The sequence below is a fragment of the Gracilinanus agilis genome, chromosome 1 (assembly GCF_016433145.1).
Source record: "Gracilinanus agilis isolate LMUSP501 chromosome 1, AgileGrace, whole genome shotgun sequence".
Lineage (NCBI taxonomy): Eukaryota > Metazoa > Chordata > Mammalia > Didelphimorphia > Didelphidae > Gracilinanus > Gracilinanus agilis.
Genome location: NC_058130.1, coordinates 753,329,409 through 753,347,316, shown reverse-complemented (window position 1 = coordinate 753,347,316; position 17,908 = coordinate 753,329,409). Strand labels below are relative to the sequence as shown.

The 17,908-nt window shown below is 36.0% G+C and overlaps 1 protein-coding gene across 5 annotated transcripts in view; it reads right to left on the bottom strand.

Moving 5' to 3' along the window:
- Window positions 1–17,908, bottom strand: part of CLIP1 (CAP-Gly domain containing linker protein 1) — a 127,525-nt gene that overhangs the window by 72,708 nt on the left and 36,909 nt on the right. For 2 of the 5 annotated variants that reach the window (XM_044673331.1, XM_044673359.1), the window contains exons 5-9: window positions 16,962–17,159; window positions 16,285–16,388; window positions 13,371–13,431; window positions 4,055–4,999; window positions 1,543–1,659 (exon numbers count right to left, since the gene is read on the bottom strand). In XM_044673331.1, coding sequence (XP_044529266.1) covers window positions 1,543–1,659; window positions 4,055–4,999; window positions 13,371–13,431; window positions 16,285–16,388; window positions 16,962–17,159 — 1,425 coding nt within the window. Of the gene's footprint in view, window positions 1–1,542; window positions 1,660–4,054; window positions 5,000–8,530; window positions 8,636–11,909; window positions 11,943–13,370; window positions 13,432–16,284; window positions 16,389–16,961; window positions 17,160–17,908 lie in introns of all 5 variants that reach the window. The other 3 variants (XM_044673342.1, XM_044673366.1, XM_044673352.1) reach the window with 3 other exon arrangements.

The window sequence follows — 17,908 nt, the reverse complement described above, 5'->3', positions numbered from 1 at the left end:
ACTGGTTGGATATGAGGTGTGAGGGAGTGTGAGGAATCAAAGATAATACCAAAAGTTGCAGAAACTGGGAAGAATGACAGAGACTTAGACTAATATAAGAAAGTTTGGAAGATGGATGAGTTTGTGGGGAATATAATGATTTATATTTTAGATAGGTTGAGTTTAGGTTGTTTCTATGCCAAACAGTTTAAAAGGGCCAATAGGAGGTGCTATGTTACTGGAGTTCAGGGAAGGAGATTAGGATTCAATATACAGACAGGAGAATTCTCTGCATAGCAATAATAATTGTATTTATTGGAGCAGATGAACAGAACAGAGCTTATGAAGGAACAGAAGAGAACCTAGGTTGAAGAATATCTACAACTAGGAGGCATGATGAATTAACAAAGGAGAATCATTAAAGAATAGTGTGGAGGAGAAAAAAACCAGAGAGGAAGGAGGTTCCAGGGGAAGAAGGTAGTCAACACTGTTCCAAATGTAGCAAAGCATTCAAGATGGCTAAAGAATGAGACAAGTCCATTAGATTTGGCAGTCACTTTAAAAAAATCCTTACCTTGCATCTTAGAATCAATACTTTGTATTGGTTCCAAAGCAGAAGAGCAGTAAAGGCTAGGCAATGGGGGTTAAGTGACTTGCCCAGGGTCACACAGCTAGGAAGTGTCTGAGGCCAGATTGGAACCCAGGACCTCCCAACTCTAGGCTCAGTTCTCAATCCACTGAGTCACCCAGCTGCCCCCAATATACTTTTAAAGATATGTAGTATGATATATTAAATAACATTCTAGAGGTGCAGCCTTGGAGACAGAAAGATCTGGATTCAAAACCTTCCTCTGAAACATACTAACTATGGGACCATGCAAACTCTCAAGGTCCCAGGCAATTCTCTTGAGACTTTAAGTTACCTCAGTGTTAGCAATCTGCATCAATACCAGGAATTTCTTTCCTGGGAGTTCCCTATACCAAAGAAATTATAGGTACAGACAGATATTGCTACCTGTCCTAAAAAAAAAAATCTAATACTGTAATATCTTATATGATAACTAGATACAGAAGTTATTTTTAAATGTTTACTGATTTGCTTTGAAAAGGAATAAAAGCAAAAGGGTGGAAATGATGGGATAGGTTAAATCTCCAGAGCTTCCACTAAGTGGTCTATGCCCAGGAAATCTTAGAAGCTATCCAGAGCAGGCCCTTTGACTACTGAGGCAGAGAATATGCAGTGGGTTATATTTACATTGATGGGGCAATTCCATAATTTACAGTTTCTACTTACTTAGTGACTCCTAAATCTTTTATGAATTAAGAAGAAAATGATTTAAAAGAACAGACAAGAAAGGCATGAGACCTACCTTTGGAGATTGGTTTAGGTTTGACCTATTTCAGCTAAATGTCTTTTTATAAGCAAAAGCTGATACACTCATCTTGCACCAAGGCTTGTCAAGTAGAAGCAACCAAACAACAAATCATTTTCATTTTAAAGAAGTAAAATCCCAAAGTGAAAAGAATAAGTCCTGAAACAGACTCATCCAATAAGGTACTTACCAAAATCTGAAGCTCTTTTTCCAAATCATCTTTCACTTGACTTACTTCACTCAAATTTTTCTGAAGATTAATGAGCTTTAACTCTTTCCCCTGTAGTTCTTTTGTTATGTGACTAGCCTAACATGGATCGTTACATGGAATAAAAGCAAACAAAAAAGGGAACAAAATGAAGGGGGGTAAATTAAAAACTAAAAAAAAAATATGAGAAAGTAAACATGGCAGAACAAAACTGAAGGAAATAAAGGCATGTGTTAAATATTTTTAGTAATAAGAAGCCAATTATGAAACTACAATTCTATATAGAACCAGTTAAGATTTTCTAATAACTATTCCTTAATTAAGTATCAGCAGATACTTAATTGAAGGGCTTGTTGTAGTTTTATAGGATTAAATTTTTTTGATATCTGAATTTTAGAGATCATTTTGTATCCTGAAGCAATATTTATTCAGTCTTTAGTTTTCTAGGCTTTAAAGCGCTACTTAAATATGAACTTTAAAATATCAGTCATATGAACTGTATGTAATTATCTCATTTTTGTTTTGATTGAGTATCTTTGTACCATAAGAGGAGATTTGCCAAAAAAAATTCCTCCCTAACTTCTAGTCATTTTTGATGAAAGCAGTTTCTACTATATTCAACAACAGGTTCTAGTCCCAATTCTGCCATTTTAGACATCATCTTTCTGAGGCTCAAGTTTCCTCAAGATAATTATCAAGCACAAATAAAATAATGTATATGAAACAGCTTTGAAAAGTAACATACAAATATATCATGCAAGTGAAGTTACAAGAAGAGCCAGAAGGTAATAGATAAATAAATTGTTAGCACATCTTGGCAGAACTAAACACAAGTCAGATGAACTTAAGTCTATCTACTCCAATCAAAAGTGAAGAATTAAATGAACAAACAGTGGTATGTTACATACATAATTGTCACTTAATAATCGATATTTTTGAATGAAGCAACATGACATAGCAGAGCTCTACGTTATGAAGTTTCTTGTGTCTTAAGGTTACTTAAAAAAAAATTTTTTTAACCCTAATCTTTTGTCTTAGAATCAATTCTAAGACAGATGAGCTGCCAGGGGTAGGCAATCAGGGTTAAATAACTTACTCAAAGTCACAAAGCTAGGAAATTCTTAGGTCACATTTAAATCCAAGTCCTCCCAACTCCTGGCCTGATGCTCTACTACCTACTGTTCTACCTAGCTACTCCATGTCTTAAGGTTATTAATGGTATGAGCCAAGGCAAGTCATCTAATTTGTTGTGTGCCTCTCATAACTCCCCAGAATATATAACAAATGGTTTGGTATCTGCCTAAGACTTGCTCCATCTAATAAAATTTCAGTTCCTTTGCATTTGAGTTACACAAAACATTTTTATCAAACATTAGTTTTCTAGGGAATGGAAAGGATTCAAAATTCAATCTCAATTTCTCAGTGATGTAGCAAACTATAATTAATGAAATCAGTGCTAGACTTGGAATCAGAAAATCTAGGTCTAAGTCTTAGCTCTGACACTTTTTTCAAAAGCTTAAAACCAGAGTCAAATCACTCAGCTTTTCTAAGCCTATTTCCTCAAATGTAAATTAGGCCAGGGGCAGCTAGATAGCAATGAACAGAGCACCAGGCCTGGAGTTCAGAGGACTTAGGTTCAAATCTAGCCTCAGACTCTTGTTAGCTATGTGAACCTGGGCAAGTCACTTAACCCCAACTGCTTAGTCCTCACTACTCTTCTGTTTTAGATTCTAAGACAGAAGGGTTTAAAAAATAAAAAATCTTTATTGGGTCTAATATGACTTGGAATCCTACTTTACAGGTAACTGCAAGAAATGGGCTTTGTAAATATAAACATTAATGAACAACTCATAATACATTTGTATCAATATCTCAGAAAGCAGGTGCAACTTAAAGACCCAGCTCTGTTTTGCTAAGTCTATTCTAGACTTCCAAGAGAACTGTCACTCTTAGTATTTCCAAGAGAACCATGTAAGTGGCAGAAATGGAAAAGTCTGACTTCTATGAATACACTTTTATGTCCAAAAGAAGAAGTAAGACCCAGCGATTTCTAGTTTGAACTAAGCATTTTAGTATTGAGTATTTAAACCAAATCAACCATTTGACTCAACATTGCTTACTTACTATATTCTCAGGAAGCTTTCTGCTTTAATAGCTGATGATAGCGTCATGTAGCAAAATGGAGGACAGAGGTTAAACTGAAACAAAAGCTCAACAATTCTTGTTTCAACAAGCCCTGTCAGCAACAAAAATGTTTTGAAAACCCAAAAATCACAACACCCAAAATTAGAGATTAAATTCCATGTTCTAGATATAGAATTTTCTTAGATCTCCTCATATGAAACAAAGATACCTCACTGCATTGGGAAAGCTACAAGCATTGAGTGAGTTTATACTGGGAATGGATATGAATGCCTTGGATTCAAAAGTAATGAACAATGCAAAATGAGAACAACAAACAAAAAAGCAAAACCTGAAGGATGTTGATACAAACCTTGCCACTTGTGGCAATTTTTTCCATCTCTAAGTTTTTAATTTGTTTCTCGGCTGCCTCAAGCTGCTGGCTAAGTTTTTCCATTTCCAATTTACCTTCGGAATTGGCTTTCCAAAGTGCATCAAGGTCCAAGAGTTTTTCTTCAGTAGCCTTGAGCTGCGATGTAAAATTATCAATAACCTTGGTTTGTTCATTGCATTTCGCTTGCAGTACCTTTAGCTCTTTTACCTTTAATTCCGCTTCCTGCAATTTGTTTAACGTGTCTTCCATCTCCACTAGATGCTGGTCTTCTGCTTTTTCCAGCTGGAATTTGAGGCCTTCTAAACTTTGCTCCTTCTCTTTAATGATTTTCATTAGCTTAGCCTTCAGGATTTCCATTTCTTTAGCATGAGCAGACCTTTCAGAGTCTTGTTTGCTTTTCAAACTCTCTATTTCATCCTGATATTCTAGTTTCAATTTTTCAATCTGTGTTTTTAGCTCAGCAAATTCTGCTGTTTCAGTCCCAACACTTTTGCTAAATGAGACTTTGAGCTCTTCCATTGCCTGCTGGTGTGAAGCAATAGCAGATTCTAATTTTGACTTCCACAGAGCTATCACTTCAGAGTTCTCCTTGTTAGCATGATCAAGCTTGCTTTTCAAAGACTCATTCTCCTTTGTGAGCTTTTCAGATGCTGCATGAAGTGCCTTCACTTCCTTCTGATGACTTTCTTCTGTGGCTCCAAAACATTCCTTAAGAGAATTTATTTCATGTTGGTGGTCTACATGCGTGGCTTCCAATTTTTCCTGCAAAGAGCTTATCTCTTGCAAAAGAGAGAGTGAAGTGTCCACATCACCAGCTGGCTTACAGGACTCCAAATTTTTTCGAAGCTCAGCTACTTCCTCTATTCGTAATGTTAAGTCTCTTTCTAGTTCCATAATACGAGACTTTTCTGAAACTGTAGCCACCTATTAATAACAGCAGTTCAAAGAAAAAACATGTCACTTAAATAACAGAATACAGAGATTTTCTTTAATATTGAAGTTATTTAAAAAGAAACCATTAAGAAATCTCCTAGTATCCACTAAAAGAGTAAAAATACTTATATTTGTACTTAACACATTATTTCCAGCTGCTTTTTTCTTGGTTTCTCAGTAACAATTGCATAAGGAAAATCTATTAAAAATTACTATTTTGAGACACTAAAGGAGTCTCAGTTTACCTTTTCTAAGTGCAACTAATATTAACAATTAACAATGTCCCTCAATTTCTACCAAAAATAAAGGGGATGAAAGCATGTTCTCCAAGTTAAAAGGAAGAATTCTCTATCTTTTGTGACAAAAATCTGCTGTACTTTCTCCAAGAAAGGATGATAGTACCTAATCCATGTCAAAAGAAGCAGTAAGACAGACTCTAATTAACTTAAATTTTCCAAGTGATAAATGTTTAAAGTAAAATGACTAGTTTAATTTCCTGTTGTCTAAGTTAGGATTCAACTATCCCCATCAGTTTTTAAGTACATGATAAGAATCATTATTTACCTATCATTCTAATGAAGTGTCTTCCAATGAGCCCCCTCTCTTAGATTTTTCTAAGTCCTCTATTGACTTGAACCATTTAATTGGATTTCAACTTTGTTTCCTAGAATTTTTAGAAAGTTACTTTTAATCACTTGACTAATTAGGATTCCTGGGGACAAAAGCTAGCTTCTGGCATAAAAAGCATAGTGAAATATAGCTAAGTTGGCCTTCTCTCTTCCTTACACACAAACTCAGTCTCCCAGGCCTTGACACTAGCCATAATGAAGGCCTTGAGTACATTCTCTCCTTAACTTTTACTTCATTGACTCTCACCTCACTCTTCTAAGGGATAGTTTAGGCACCATCTTCTGTAGGAAGTCTTTCTGATCTCCCAACTGCTCCTGCCCTTTGTCCAAAACTACTTTGATATTAACAATTTTATATATATTTGTCTTGATTCACTTTATATTATGTTGTGCATATTTATGTAGCTATCTGTTTTCTCCTCCTCCTTTAGGAGTAAGGGTTGTTTCATTCTTTGTACTTTGTATGCCCAAGTGCCTAGCACAATGCCTGGCACCATAATAGGTGCTTATACTTGTTGACTGATTGAATAGCTTGACTATTATTATAGAAGATAATAAAAATGTACCAATAATCTCCAAATCTTAAGGATGGTGACTTTCCCTGACTCAACTTTCTCTTCACAATGCCTCTTACTAGAACAGTAAACAAATAGTAAAAGCTTATTAAGATGACCACAAAGTACACAGCAAAAAAAAAAAAAAAAAAAAAGGAAAAAGTGAATCTAGACAGGATAAGCTTGTAGATTATTCCAGAACTGTACTGTCACTGATACTTTATAAAGTTTAAAGAAATAAACTTGATCCACGGAATTCTCATAAATAAAGTCAAAGACAAATACCACAAAATCAGTAACAAAATATTAATGAAATCAACAGAGTAAGGTCTACCGAATTTAAAAAATATATACCTAACAGGGAGGTTAATTTAAAACAGCACAATGAAGCTCTTAAAACAAAAAATATTCAGGGCAGCTAGGTGGCTCAGTGGATAGAGAGATAAGCCTAAGGATAGACCGGAGGACCTAGATTCAAATTTGGCCTCAGTCACTTCCTAGCTATGTGACCCCCTCGGGCAAGTCACTCAACTCCAGTTGCTTAGTCCTTATAATACATTTGCCTAGTAACAGATACTTATATTGATTCTTAGTCAGAAGGTAAGTATTTAAAAATAAAATAAAACACGTACTCTAATTAGGTAAAAGCAGAGAGGGTATACGTTTTTTGGTGAATCTAAAATGGAATTCTTAAAGTCCTAAAAAATCACAAGTCCTCCTGTGAAGGAGGACGAATACCTCTAATTGTATTAAATGTGTAATTTCATACATTAAATTAAATGTGTAATTTCATTACATTAAATGTGTAATTTCATACAGTAAGGAAGGCTTTTGCAAATTTAGGATGGGGATTAAAAGACACTTATTAGAGGAGCCAGCTTCAAACTGGAAATATTTAAAATGTATCTTTACATATATATAGTATTATTCATCAAGGACAGCAACAAAAAATGTATTAGAAGTTACTTGCTAACAAAGCAAAGTCCTTATAAAGTTTTACAGAAATGATAGCATACTTACCTGATAGCCATTCATTTTTTTTTAAACCCTTACTTTCCATCTTAGAATCCATAATGTGTATTAATTCTAAGGCATAAGAGGGGTAAGAGCTAGGTAATGGGGGTTAAATGATTTGCTCAGTTACACAGTTAGGAAGTGTCTGAGGCCAGATTTGAACAACCCTCCTGGAAGCCAGGCTCAATCTGCTGAGCCACCTAGCCATTCTCTTTTAGGGCAACACAATCCCATTTGCCCCTCCCAATTCCCGGGCTAATCCCTTGGCGAACTAAGAACTAGAGTTTAGCCTCTGTTTTGTGTTTCAGTGAACTTGTTTTTCTTTCTTAAACCAAATACACAGGAAATTTTCCAATTTGGGGCTGGGACAGAGTTAAAAAAAAACACACACAAAGAACAAAATCTTTTGATGAAGAATAAAGGGATTGAACAGACAGATTATAAAAATCAGTGATTTCTCATCAAGAAAAATTTTGAAAAATATTAAGGATTTTAAAAATTATAATGTAAAATTTAATTAGCATAATTATTTGAAATTTCAAGCTTCAGGATACTAGGTAATTCAGCCATCAGGAAAGCAAATGCTTGATTAAAATATGTAATTAGGACTTATTTTTTCTTTTAAGCACAAAGATGCTTATGAAGCCAAAAGATTCACTTTGAAACTCCTAGTAGGCTCTAAGGTCCAAACAGAACCATGGGCTGATAGCTTCAAAAAGACAGTGGTGGTCCTAGAACATGGCACCTGCTGCTTAATCATCCTCTTAACCAGGGAGATTAAACCTATTAGAGGGCCAGAAAGAAGAGTCTAGGATGCAAAGACAGATCAGGTTCCAGGAAACAAGGAAAAAGGGAGGGGCAGGATAAGAGGGAAGCCAAGACTCAGCCAATGCTCTACCCCCTTCCCACCAAAGACCAGGGAAGAAGGCAGGGAAAAAGCCAAAGCCTAAAATAGCAAAACAAAAAAGGCCCATGAGAGTCCAATCTACAAAAATGAGAGTGAAAGGATAAGTGATGGTTGGCTCAAGTTACAAACTTTTATTTTGCAAGCACAACCAATCCTGCTGTTGGTTTTTTTATGTACATATGGGTTGTATTATTTCTTAACTCAATTTGTGTAAAAAAAAAGCAATTTAAATTTTTGAAGGCTAATGTGAGAATACCTTAGAACTATGGGTTATTCTAAGCTCCTGAGCATCTGAACAATACCAGGGTCAAGCTTAAGTTAAACCACTGGGACATGGGTCATGCTAATGACAAAGCACAAGGCTTTGTCCACAATTCAACCATGGGGTCTCGTTCCATTAAATAGTGAAAACCATTACCCTAGTGTCTTCTAACTCCCTCTGGAGTTTGTCAGCTTTGGTCTTTTCAAAGAGCAGGCTTTGTTCAAGCTCCTTAATGCGGGCATGCTCCAGTTTGGTCTGCGTCTGTTAGTAAAAAGGAAGAGGAAGAGAACACAAAAGTGCCACCATCACATGCCAGCACAAGAAGAGAGAGCGGCATGCAGGCAGAGCCACCAGTATTTTTTTTTTTTGCCCAAAAAAAAAAAAATGAGCAGAAAGGATAGAGAAGGCGAGAGAAGGGGGCTGAGATGAAAAGGTTGGGGATGAGAAAGTAGGGTGAAGATATGGCATAGTGGGTGAGCAGGGTATATGGAATGTGGTGGAGAATAAGAAAAAAGAAATAAAGCACATGAGGCAAGATGGAGAGGGTCAGATACATGCAGCCAAACATGAGTTACATTGATAAGTAAGTGAAATTTATCAGCACAAATTAGATTAGTTAATATTTCTCTAAGCTATGGTCACCCCTATTCCCCAATATGTCAATATCTTGCATATATGTATGCACCTGACTTACAGGCTCTTTTAAGGCATTATTTATAGAACTAAATAGTGTGAAACCTATTCAGTTATTCTTGAGATCTTACTAAGGTCTTAGGGAAGGGAGATCCTCAAATTTAAAAAACAACTTGACATGACTAAGGATGAAGATATCAGTTCTTAATGGTATTCAGAAAGGAGGGTCATAACATGAGTGGTATCTGCTGAGGCAGGAGGACATGGAATCCTTAGCACCTGGTTTTCCCACCTATAGTACATATAAGATAGGAATCACAACTTCCAAACTCCTATTTCTTTCAAAGAGGAAATATGTTCCAAGGGCTACTTGTATATCCTCAGAGACCCTTCTTCCTGATCAAATGAAAATATAAGAAAAATCATTAGGGATTATATTCTATATCTTCTGCCTAGGCAGGTATGAGACATATCAAGTGGATTTAATAAGAAAAAATGATATTGCTAAAATTCAAAAAAGTTCTACTTCTCTCCCAAAGGGAAAGATCAGCCTGTATTATGGGAAGGCAAAATTGAATAGAAACCCAGGAATTCATCTTTACAAATTCACAAATTTTACTTTCCATTATCATTTATTTAGCTTGCTTAGAAAGCTAAATATGAGTCATGGAAACAAAGAATTTTAGAGTTGGAAAAGAATTTAGCAGAATCAAGGTCAGCTTTACCCAGAAAGGAATCTCCATTATAACTAATATAAGTCATTCAGCCTCTGCTTGAAGACCTCCGATAAAAGGGAAGACCAGAGATTTGAGCAGATTTGAATGAGACAGTATCTTAACCAATCTATTATATTTCTTACTAATCCAAGAATATTCTCTGCTCAACCTATTTTTCTCTACATAAAAATGGAATATAATAATCAGCTGATGGAACAATTGACTCAATATAGACACATGGGCTACTCTTCTCAGCAGTTACCACTTGTATCTAAGTACACAGCAAGAGCTAAATTGATAGGCCAATCTGAGACCCTGGAACTAGTGAATACAATAATGCTATTGATATGGTTGTTGTGAAGTTTAACTAGAAGAAAAAATGTAAAAAAAATAGTTACATATGACTAAAATTGCTTCCCCAGAGAAAGCATCCTATAGACAAAATTTGCTGAGAAAGCTGAAATACAGCCTTAACTTTGAAATCCAAACTAGAAGCAGAGGGCAAACACCACCGTACAATCTCTTTTTAATCACTTGATACTGATTTAAGTGATCCAAAATCACAGAACCTTTAAAGGTTGTCCAGTTCAACTCCCAAAAAACACACGATTACATTGCTTTTCAGCTCTAATTGTTAAGATTTTTGCTGAATTGAGTCAAAATCTCTGGGTAAAGAGGTCATAATGACTAGGACCCATCATATTCTATTCTTTCCCCTATACAAATTCTAATAATTTACATTGACAGGACAGATGTTTATCCTGTAGATTACTTTGAGACAAAGGGCATCAGGGTAAGCACAGTCTCATCAAAGATACATATATTAAAAATGTACCAGGGGGCAGCTGGGTAGCTCAGTGGATTGAGAGCCAGGCCTAGAGACGGGAGGTCCTAGGTTCAAATCCGGCCTCAGACACTTCCCAGCTGTGTGACCCTGGGCAAGTCACTTGACCCCCATTGCCTACCCTTACCAATCTTCCACCTATGGGTCAATACACAGAAGTTAAGGGTTTAAAATAAAATTAAAAAAATTAAAAAAAAAAAATGTACCAAACACTTGAATGACTAAAGAACCCTCTCTCAATTTTTTTTCCCTTGAAAGATGACAAAGTATCTCAAGGGAAAAGTCTTTAAGAGGAAGTGAAAAAGAAAAGCAAGGGCTAGGAGAAGAGCACACAAGAAAAGCAGAAGATCCCATGCAGACTAGCACCCATATGTAGCAAAAGCCTGTTTCAGAAGAAGAGACCCAGATCACTAAAGGAGCTTCACAAAAAGGAATCTTTCAGAAGGAAGTTCAAGGTCAATATAAGTTTTTTATACTTCCAAGGGTGGAAAAGTGAACCTTCAGTTTAACCTAATTATCTTCACAAGGCTAATCAAAACAAGCGTTTGGGAATTTCATTACTTTGCTGTTACAGCTAGCAAAATATATATATGAAAAATGAGGCAATATTTTTGAGTTCAGTCCAGTAAGGATCATATTTTACTATTTTAGGAAACACGCACACACACACAAAATAGCTTTGTCACTGCAGAAAAATCACCTCAATACATGCAAATCAAAATTAAAATTGTACACAACAATGAAAATGCTAAATGTATGTTTTCTCTGGAGAATGTTTTCCCCTGAGCAGTTCATGAAATGAGGAATACGCAATTTGATTTCAAGTGCAAACTTGGATTCCATGACTGCTAAATGTACTTGTAGACACTGACCAGTAGTGGGAGCTCACAGAAAGGATAATACTAGTAAGAATTTTATAAATCCTTATTACTGTTCATAGGGAAGAAGATTAATAAGGCTTGGAAAACTGATCTAAACTTGCCCTTATGCTCCTATTATTTTTCCATCAAAGATATTTCAAGCTTTAGGAGGTCATTATCATTTCTTTCATGATACTGTAAAAACTACCAAATAAAATGAAACCCTTGAAGGCCAGACCCAAGGTCTCTATTTAAAGCAGAAAATATTCTCCTCATTTGCCCATCCTAAAGAATTTAGTCACTACATTCATTTTCTTCTGAATATAAATGTAACTGCTCTGGAAAAACACATGCACAGAAATATTATAGTCAAGGTTCTGAGGACAAATTGCAGTTAGTATTTGAGAATATAAATAAGCATTTTAACTGTACACAATCTGTGTTAACAGGGAAAATCTCCACACAGGTAAGTGCCCTCTTACATTCTCAGGATCTTCAGATATCTGGCTCTTTCGCTATCAGTAAAAAAAAAAATAAAATTATAAAGAACAAAAAACTTTTCAACTAATTTCATTCAACATTTGATTAAAGTTTCAACAAACAACAAAAAAAATGATTGATTACAACTACTGACCATATTATTGGTGAAGTGCAGATATAGGCATTTAGGCAGAATACTAGCTTTTTAAACATGATATATTTTTATGAACTAGATGAAGGCATGAGGTTGGGGGCATTTTCTAATCAGCAAGAATAACATAAAGTACAACTAAAGAAATGAGAGCAAATGTGAAATGTACAAAGAAGACAGTTTTTATGCATTACTAGTACCTAAACAGTAATAGAAGTCTAAAGTCTGGGTCCCAAAAACTAACACAATAAAAGGGGCCCTCTTCTTAGACCAATAAGCTTATTTTCAATTGAAAAGAGCCTCTGTTTCTTTTGTGGTCATAATGAAAGGACTACTTGGGCAGTACGTAATCTTAGATTTCCAATTTGGCTCAAATTTATATTCCTTATGTATTGAAAACAGAACAATATCTAAAAATAACATTGCAGATAAAAGTGTTCAGATCAATCTGAAAGAAGTCCAGCATTTTTGATCTAAGTTCTCTTGATTGGGAATCTAGCAGTAGTTACAGAAGTGTCAATTCAATCAATTCAAAGCATCCCTTGCAAAAATCTTGCCATGAATATTATATGCTCTAAAGAGCTAGATAAAGCCAAGGGTCACCAATTCTTCATGAATTCAAAACATGCAATGTCACATAGATTTCAAATCAAAGAAAAAGAAGTTAATGCAATATACTTAGTTTTTTGCTTTGTACTCTTTTTAAAAATAGTAAAAATATAAAGCTCTTGAGAAAAGAGAAATGCTAGCATGTTTGTTCTTCCAAAATGTTAAGAATAATTCTTACGATAACCTAAGTTTACATCTGGTACAAACTATCTAATTCTGTCCAACAAAGGAAAAGAATCACAAGTGAGGTAAAAGTTGTGCTAGGGCTTTTTAAAGAAAAATGTGACCATGAAGGAAATGCATGCTCATGTGCACACACACACATCCACACATCAAAATGTCTAACTGGAGAATAAATTGCCACATTTGTGACTTGTTTAAAACTGTATGAGATTTTCATTTTGGAACATGAGAAAATAACAGTTTTCTTTTAGGGCTATCATCAAGGCCCTCGCAGCATTCTTCTAAGCAAAGACCATCACCTCAAGTGCCAGCCACCTAGCCCTGCCCAGTGGTCCAGCAGACCTGCACAATCACTCAAGGGTCAGGCCATCAGTTCTAGGGCACACCTCTTGGTTGTCTCATTCTTACAAACTACTTTTCCTACTCAGTCAAATTCTAGGCATGGTATAATTTTTCCACCTAGGGTTCTTTCTCTACCTTATTTCCCATAGGAGCTTTTAGGAAGTCGGAGGGGTTTTACCTCAAGATCGCCTTTGGTAATAGATTCCTCCTCCACTCTGAACTGAAGGTCTTCAACCTTCCTGTGGGATGAAAAACCAAAGAAGTTTAGAAATAAACCAAGAAATAAGCCTATCTTCACACTGGTCGCCTTATAGATTTAACAGATGCTCAGAGGAAAAGTAAAATGGAAATATTTGCCTTAGGAAAGATACAGAGCTATGACATTTCTTATTATACAAGTCTTAATTTGATATCCAAAATACAGAAAGGTAATAACATGAAGAATGAGACAAAAAAGAAAAGAGTTAATTTATGGCCATCATACCTACAACAGACCTAGACAAAGTAGTAGCAAACAACAAAGGCCAGGTCTGTAATGCCACAGAGAAAGACTTTACCAAAATGGTTTCCTTTACTTTCTAGGATTACCACACAGGTTCTACGTGGAGAGCCAAGTATTATTTAATCTGAAACATCAATGACAAAAGGGCATAGTTCAAAAGAAGTTATGAGGCATTGAGGATTGTTAAGGTAACCCTGGTTCCAGACTGAGTTATTTGGGGACCATGGGTCTTGGTTCCAAAATAGTGAGAAGGGGCTGTAAACAACAAGTGGTAAACGTAATAGTGGTAAACACTGTGGTAGTAAAAAAAACAATGGTGAGTATTAAGTCTTCTGAATATAGACTCCAGAAATATACAAGATTCACATTTCATAGGAAAATTTAAAAAGAAAGTAAACACATACATACATATGCAAACACAACAAATATATACAAAGCATTTCAAACCCACAATATTGGCAGCAAAAGCAACAAATTGTTTAAGAAAACCAGAATTAAAAAAAAAAAAAAAAACAACTAAACTAAAACCTTCCCTAGCTTAAACCACATTTCCACAGCTGCAAATTACTCTTGAACTCACTGCATATTTGTCTACAGGGGAACATTTGTGTTGCCTGGCAACCTGTAGGATGACAGCACACAGAGGGATGGATGAAAATTTTACTAGGTATTTGGCATTCAAGAGAAACAGATTCCCCTCTTATTCTTCAAAGATTGGTGCTGGAAACAACCAAAACCATTTCTTGTTTACTTGAGGCCCACCAGAAGGATTCTAAGAGGTTGTAGCCTTTCATCATTATGGCTGTCTTTCTCTAGACAATTTTCAGCTTATCCATGTGGTTATTTATGATGGAACTGAATAGTTATTTATGATGGAACCATCTCTTCTCTCCTACTGCTGCTCAACACTACCTCATATTGCTGTAGTGATTTCTTCTAGATTACATCGTAGTTGAATCACATAGAATTTGCCCTGATATTTTAAGACTAGCTACTTTTTAGCTACACTCCCATCTTGTACTTGTGATGGTGATAGGGTTAAATATAATCTTATTAGATTTAGCTTAATGGTCTAAGCTTAGCAAGATATCTGCAGAATCTTTATAGGAAAGCAGCTAGTTGACACAGAACAACCTTGGAGTCAAATGACAAGTCCAAAACCAGCCTCAAAGACTTACTGACTCTTATAACCCTGGGGCAAGTCATGCCAACTCTGTCAGCTTCAGCTGACCCATCTTTAAGATGAGGATAGTAATAGCATCTACTTCCTAAGGTCGTGATAATGATCAAACAAGGTAACTTAAGTAAAAAGACTTGGCAAACCTCCAAGTGCTATATGGAACATGAAAGCCCACACCCCCAGCTTTGTATTAAATTTAAGAATGTGATTAAGTGTGCCTTTCCAGGCTTAGTAGGCATTTCTCTCCTTAGTGCACTCTAGGATTTATAGTGGCTATCTGTTGTGCTTCACATATGAGTTGATAGACTCCATCTGCTTGCTTTTATATGGACAAGTCTTCCATGACCTCCTCATATCCAACTCTTGGAATTTTGGATTTCCTTCAAAATTCAGCTCAAGTACTCCCTCTAACACAGGGCTTTACCTAATGGACCCAAAAGCTAGTGCCTCCCCATCAATTACCCTTGTATTTATTTTAATTATGCTTATATACGCATAGTGCCCAGCACATAATAAATAGGTACTTAATAAAAGTTTATTATTTATTGACATACTATATCTCTCAGTAGAACAAAAGGTCCTTGGGAACAGTTTTATTTTTGTCTTTGTATACTTAGTGCCTAGCACAGAGTCTGGCATGTAGTTGATGCTTATTTAATATTTATTGATTAAATGACTGATGCTTTTGTGTCTTAATATTATAAGCTCTTTTTTTGCATCCCCCACAACCTGCCACAGGCCTAGGCAAATAGTATTTAATAAACACTTGTTAGTATAAGAAGATACTATTGAACAGACAGCAGCACTTAATAACAGAAGAGGAAAGATTATGGGCTATCTATAGCAATGTTCAAACCATTTTTCCATGAATTCTCTCTTAAGAGGCCTGAGCTTGTGCCCTGATAAAAGAAATATCACTTTATGATACCCAATCTTGGGATCCTCTTTGGAACACAATAGGTACTTCCTTATAGAGTTCTAGTGTCATTTTCCCAATAAAACTGTGAACTCCTCAACTGCAAGGACCATATTCTATATACCTTTATTTCACTAACAAAACTAGGCAGAGTACAAGATACAGCCAAAGTGTTTAATAAATATTTGAACACTTGACAGTAAGTCAGTGTGACCACCATTCAGAGTTAAAAGTTCTATATAAGAGCATATGGCAAACCTAAGGTCATATGCTTAATTAAGAAGGATTAGGAGAAGTTTGATTAATTTCAGGCCCAAATAAAAAACTAATGCATATCACACAGTAGAAAGGTAGCAAGATTTCTAATGAACAAATATGTTCATTCCTCTGGCAATAATGTTGGTAACCAAAAAGGTTGTAATAGAGAAGAATGCTTCAGAAAATTCCTAGTTTAAAAAAAAAAGTCATAGTTATGCATAGCAGTTTGGGATCACCTTTTCTCTTCTTCTAGTTGGTTAAGAAGCTCCACCTTCTCCCTATCAGCAGCTTCCACCATAGCTCGAAGCTGGTCCATCTTTGTTTCCATTTCCAGGACATGCTAGCAAAGGCAAAAATATTGGTAAACAGGCTGTTTCTGGCATAGATACACCACACCATAAAATTATAACTGAATTGTTAAATTTCAATTCTAAAATCTTATGTTAAAAGTGCTTTATGATCATAAATAAATTATTCTTCCTGGGAGGTGTGTCTACATTATTATTCTCATTTAAAAGACCTAACCTTACCTCAGAAGGTATGGGGATATTAAGCAATTCTCTCTCAAGCCAAAACACTTAAAAGGATATCTATGAAATTAGATGTGTGATTCTTGGGGAAGGTTGTTGTTTTTTTTTAAAAGATGACATGCCTGTCCTACTACATACAAGCTAACCTAAAACAAGTGACATCAAAATATGAAATGGTTGGCAAATTATTGTGGCCCAAGAGACAAAAACTTTTCCACCAAAATCTACAGCTTCCAAACACAAGTGACAGCAGAATTTACAGTAAAAACTCCACAACTCTCAAAACTAATTCACTGACTCTGGGCATGAAGTATACCTTCTACCTCTTGACTCAACTTGGGGATTATCATCTCTGCCAAGAGACCTCAATGCCCAGACTTCACCTGATCATGTCCATCCCGAGCCAGAGCTAGTTCCTGCTCTATTTCCCCCACATGGCTTGTTGCTTTTGCCACCTCCGCCCTCTCTAGGTCCCTTTCAGCCAGCAGCTGTTCGATGTGCTGCTGCTTCTCCTTCAGAGCCTCTTGGAGGGCAGTGGTGCCGGAGATCTTCCTGGCATATCTTGAAGAAGTTTCAGTCAACTGCAAAGTAAAGTTAAAAAAGTGAAGGCAATGCCATTATAGAGGCTCTGCCATTGAAGTGGCAGACATTGAGCGGTACATGCACAGCAGGCGTCCCCTCAGCCAAGCGCAAGTGCCTCCTACCTCTTAGACATGCCCAATAACTAACTGAAGAAAATTCTCAATAAAGAAGAGAGCAAGCATTTGGTCTGTATCTGTAAATTTCATTTCAGATCAAGCACTCAAAGGACAAAAAACCAAAATGCCTGGTCATAGGGTTACTCAAGTCAAGTAGGAGATTTGATGAAGATCAGGCCACATGGCTGGGCTACAAAGTGACCATGACCTTAATCTATAAGACAGATGAATGAGAGATAAGGAAACAACTGTGGGGCCATCTAAACTAGTCTCCTTTAATTCCACTTTTGCCTGAGCTTGAGCTAGATGTACAAATATTCTTATGTTTGGAGAATTTGATTGTGTCTTGTACATTCTTCCTTGATTCACAATCTTGAGTTTGAATACATTCTTTATCCAACTTCTTGAGGACTGCAAATGTCATTTAGTTACCAAATAGCTCCCCCATGTTGTTACAGATCCCTTCTTCAGGTGATTAACCAGGCTTAAATCATGAATTTTTGTCAATAGTTTTATTTTTTAAATATTCAAAGACGCCATTTACTCAGAACCACAGATCTGGTGGGACATAAGTGCCAAATATCTTCAAAGTACCCTACATAGAAAAAGACCGGAAGAAGAGCTATATCAAT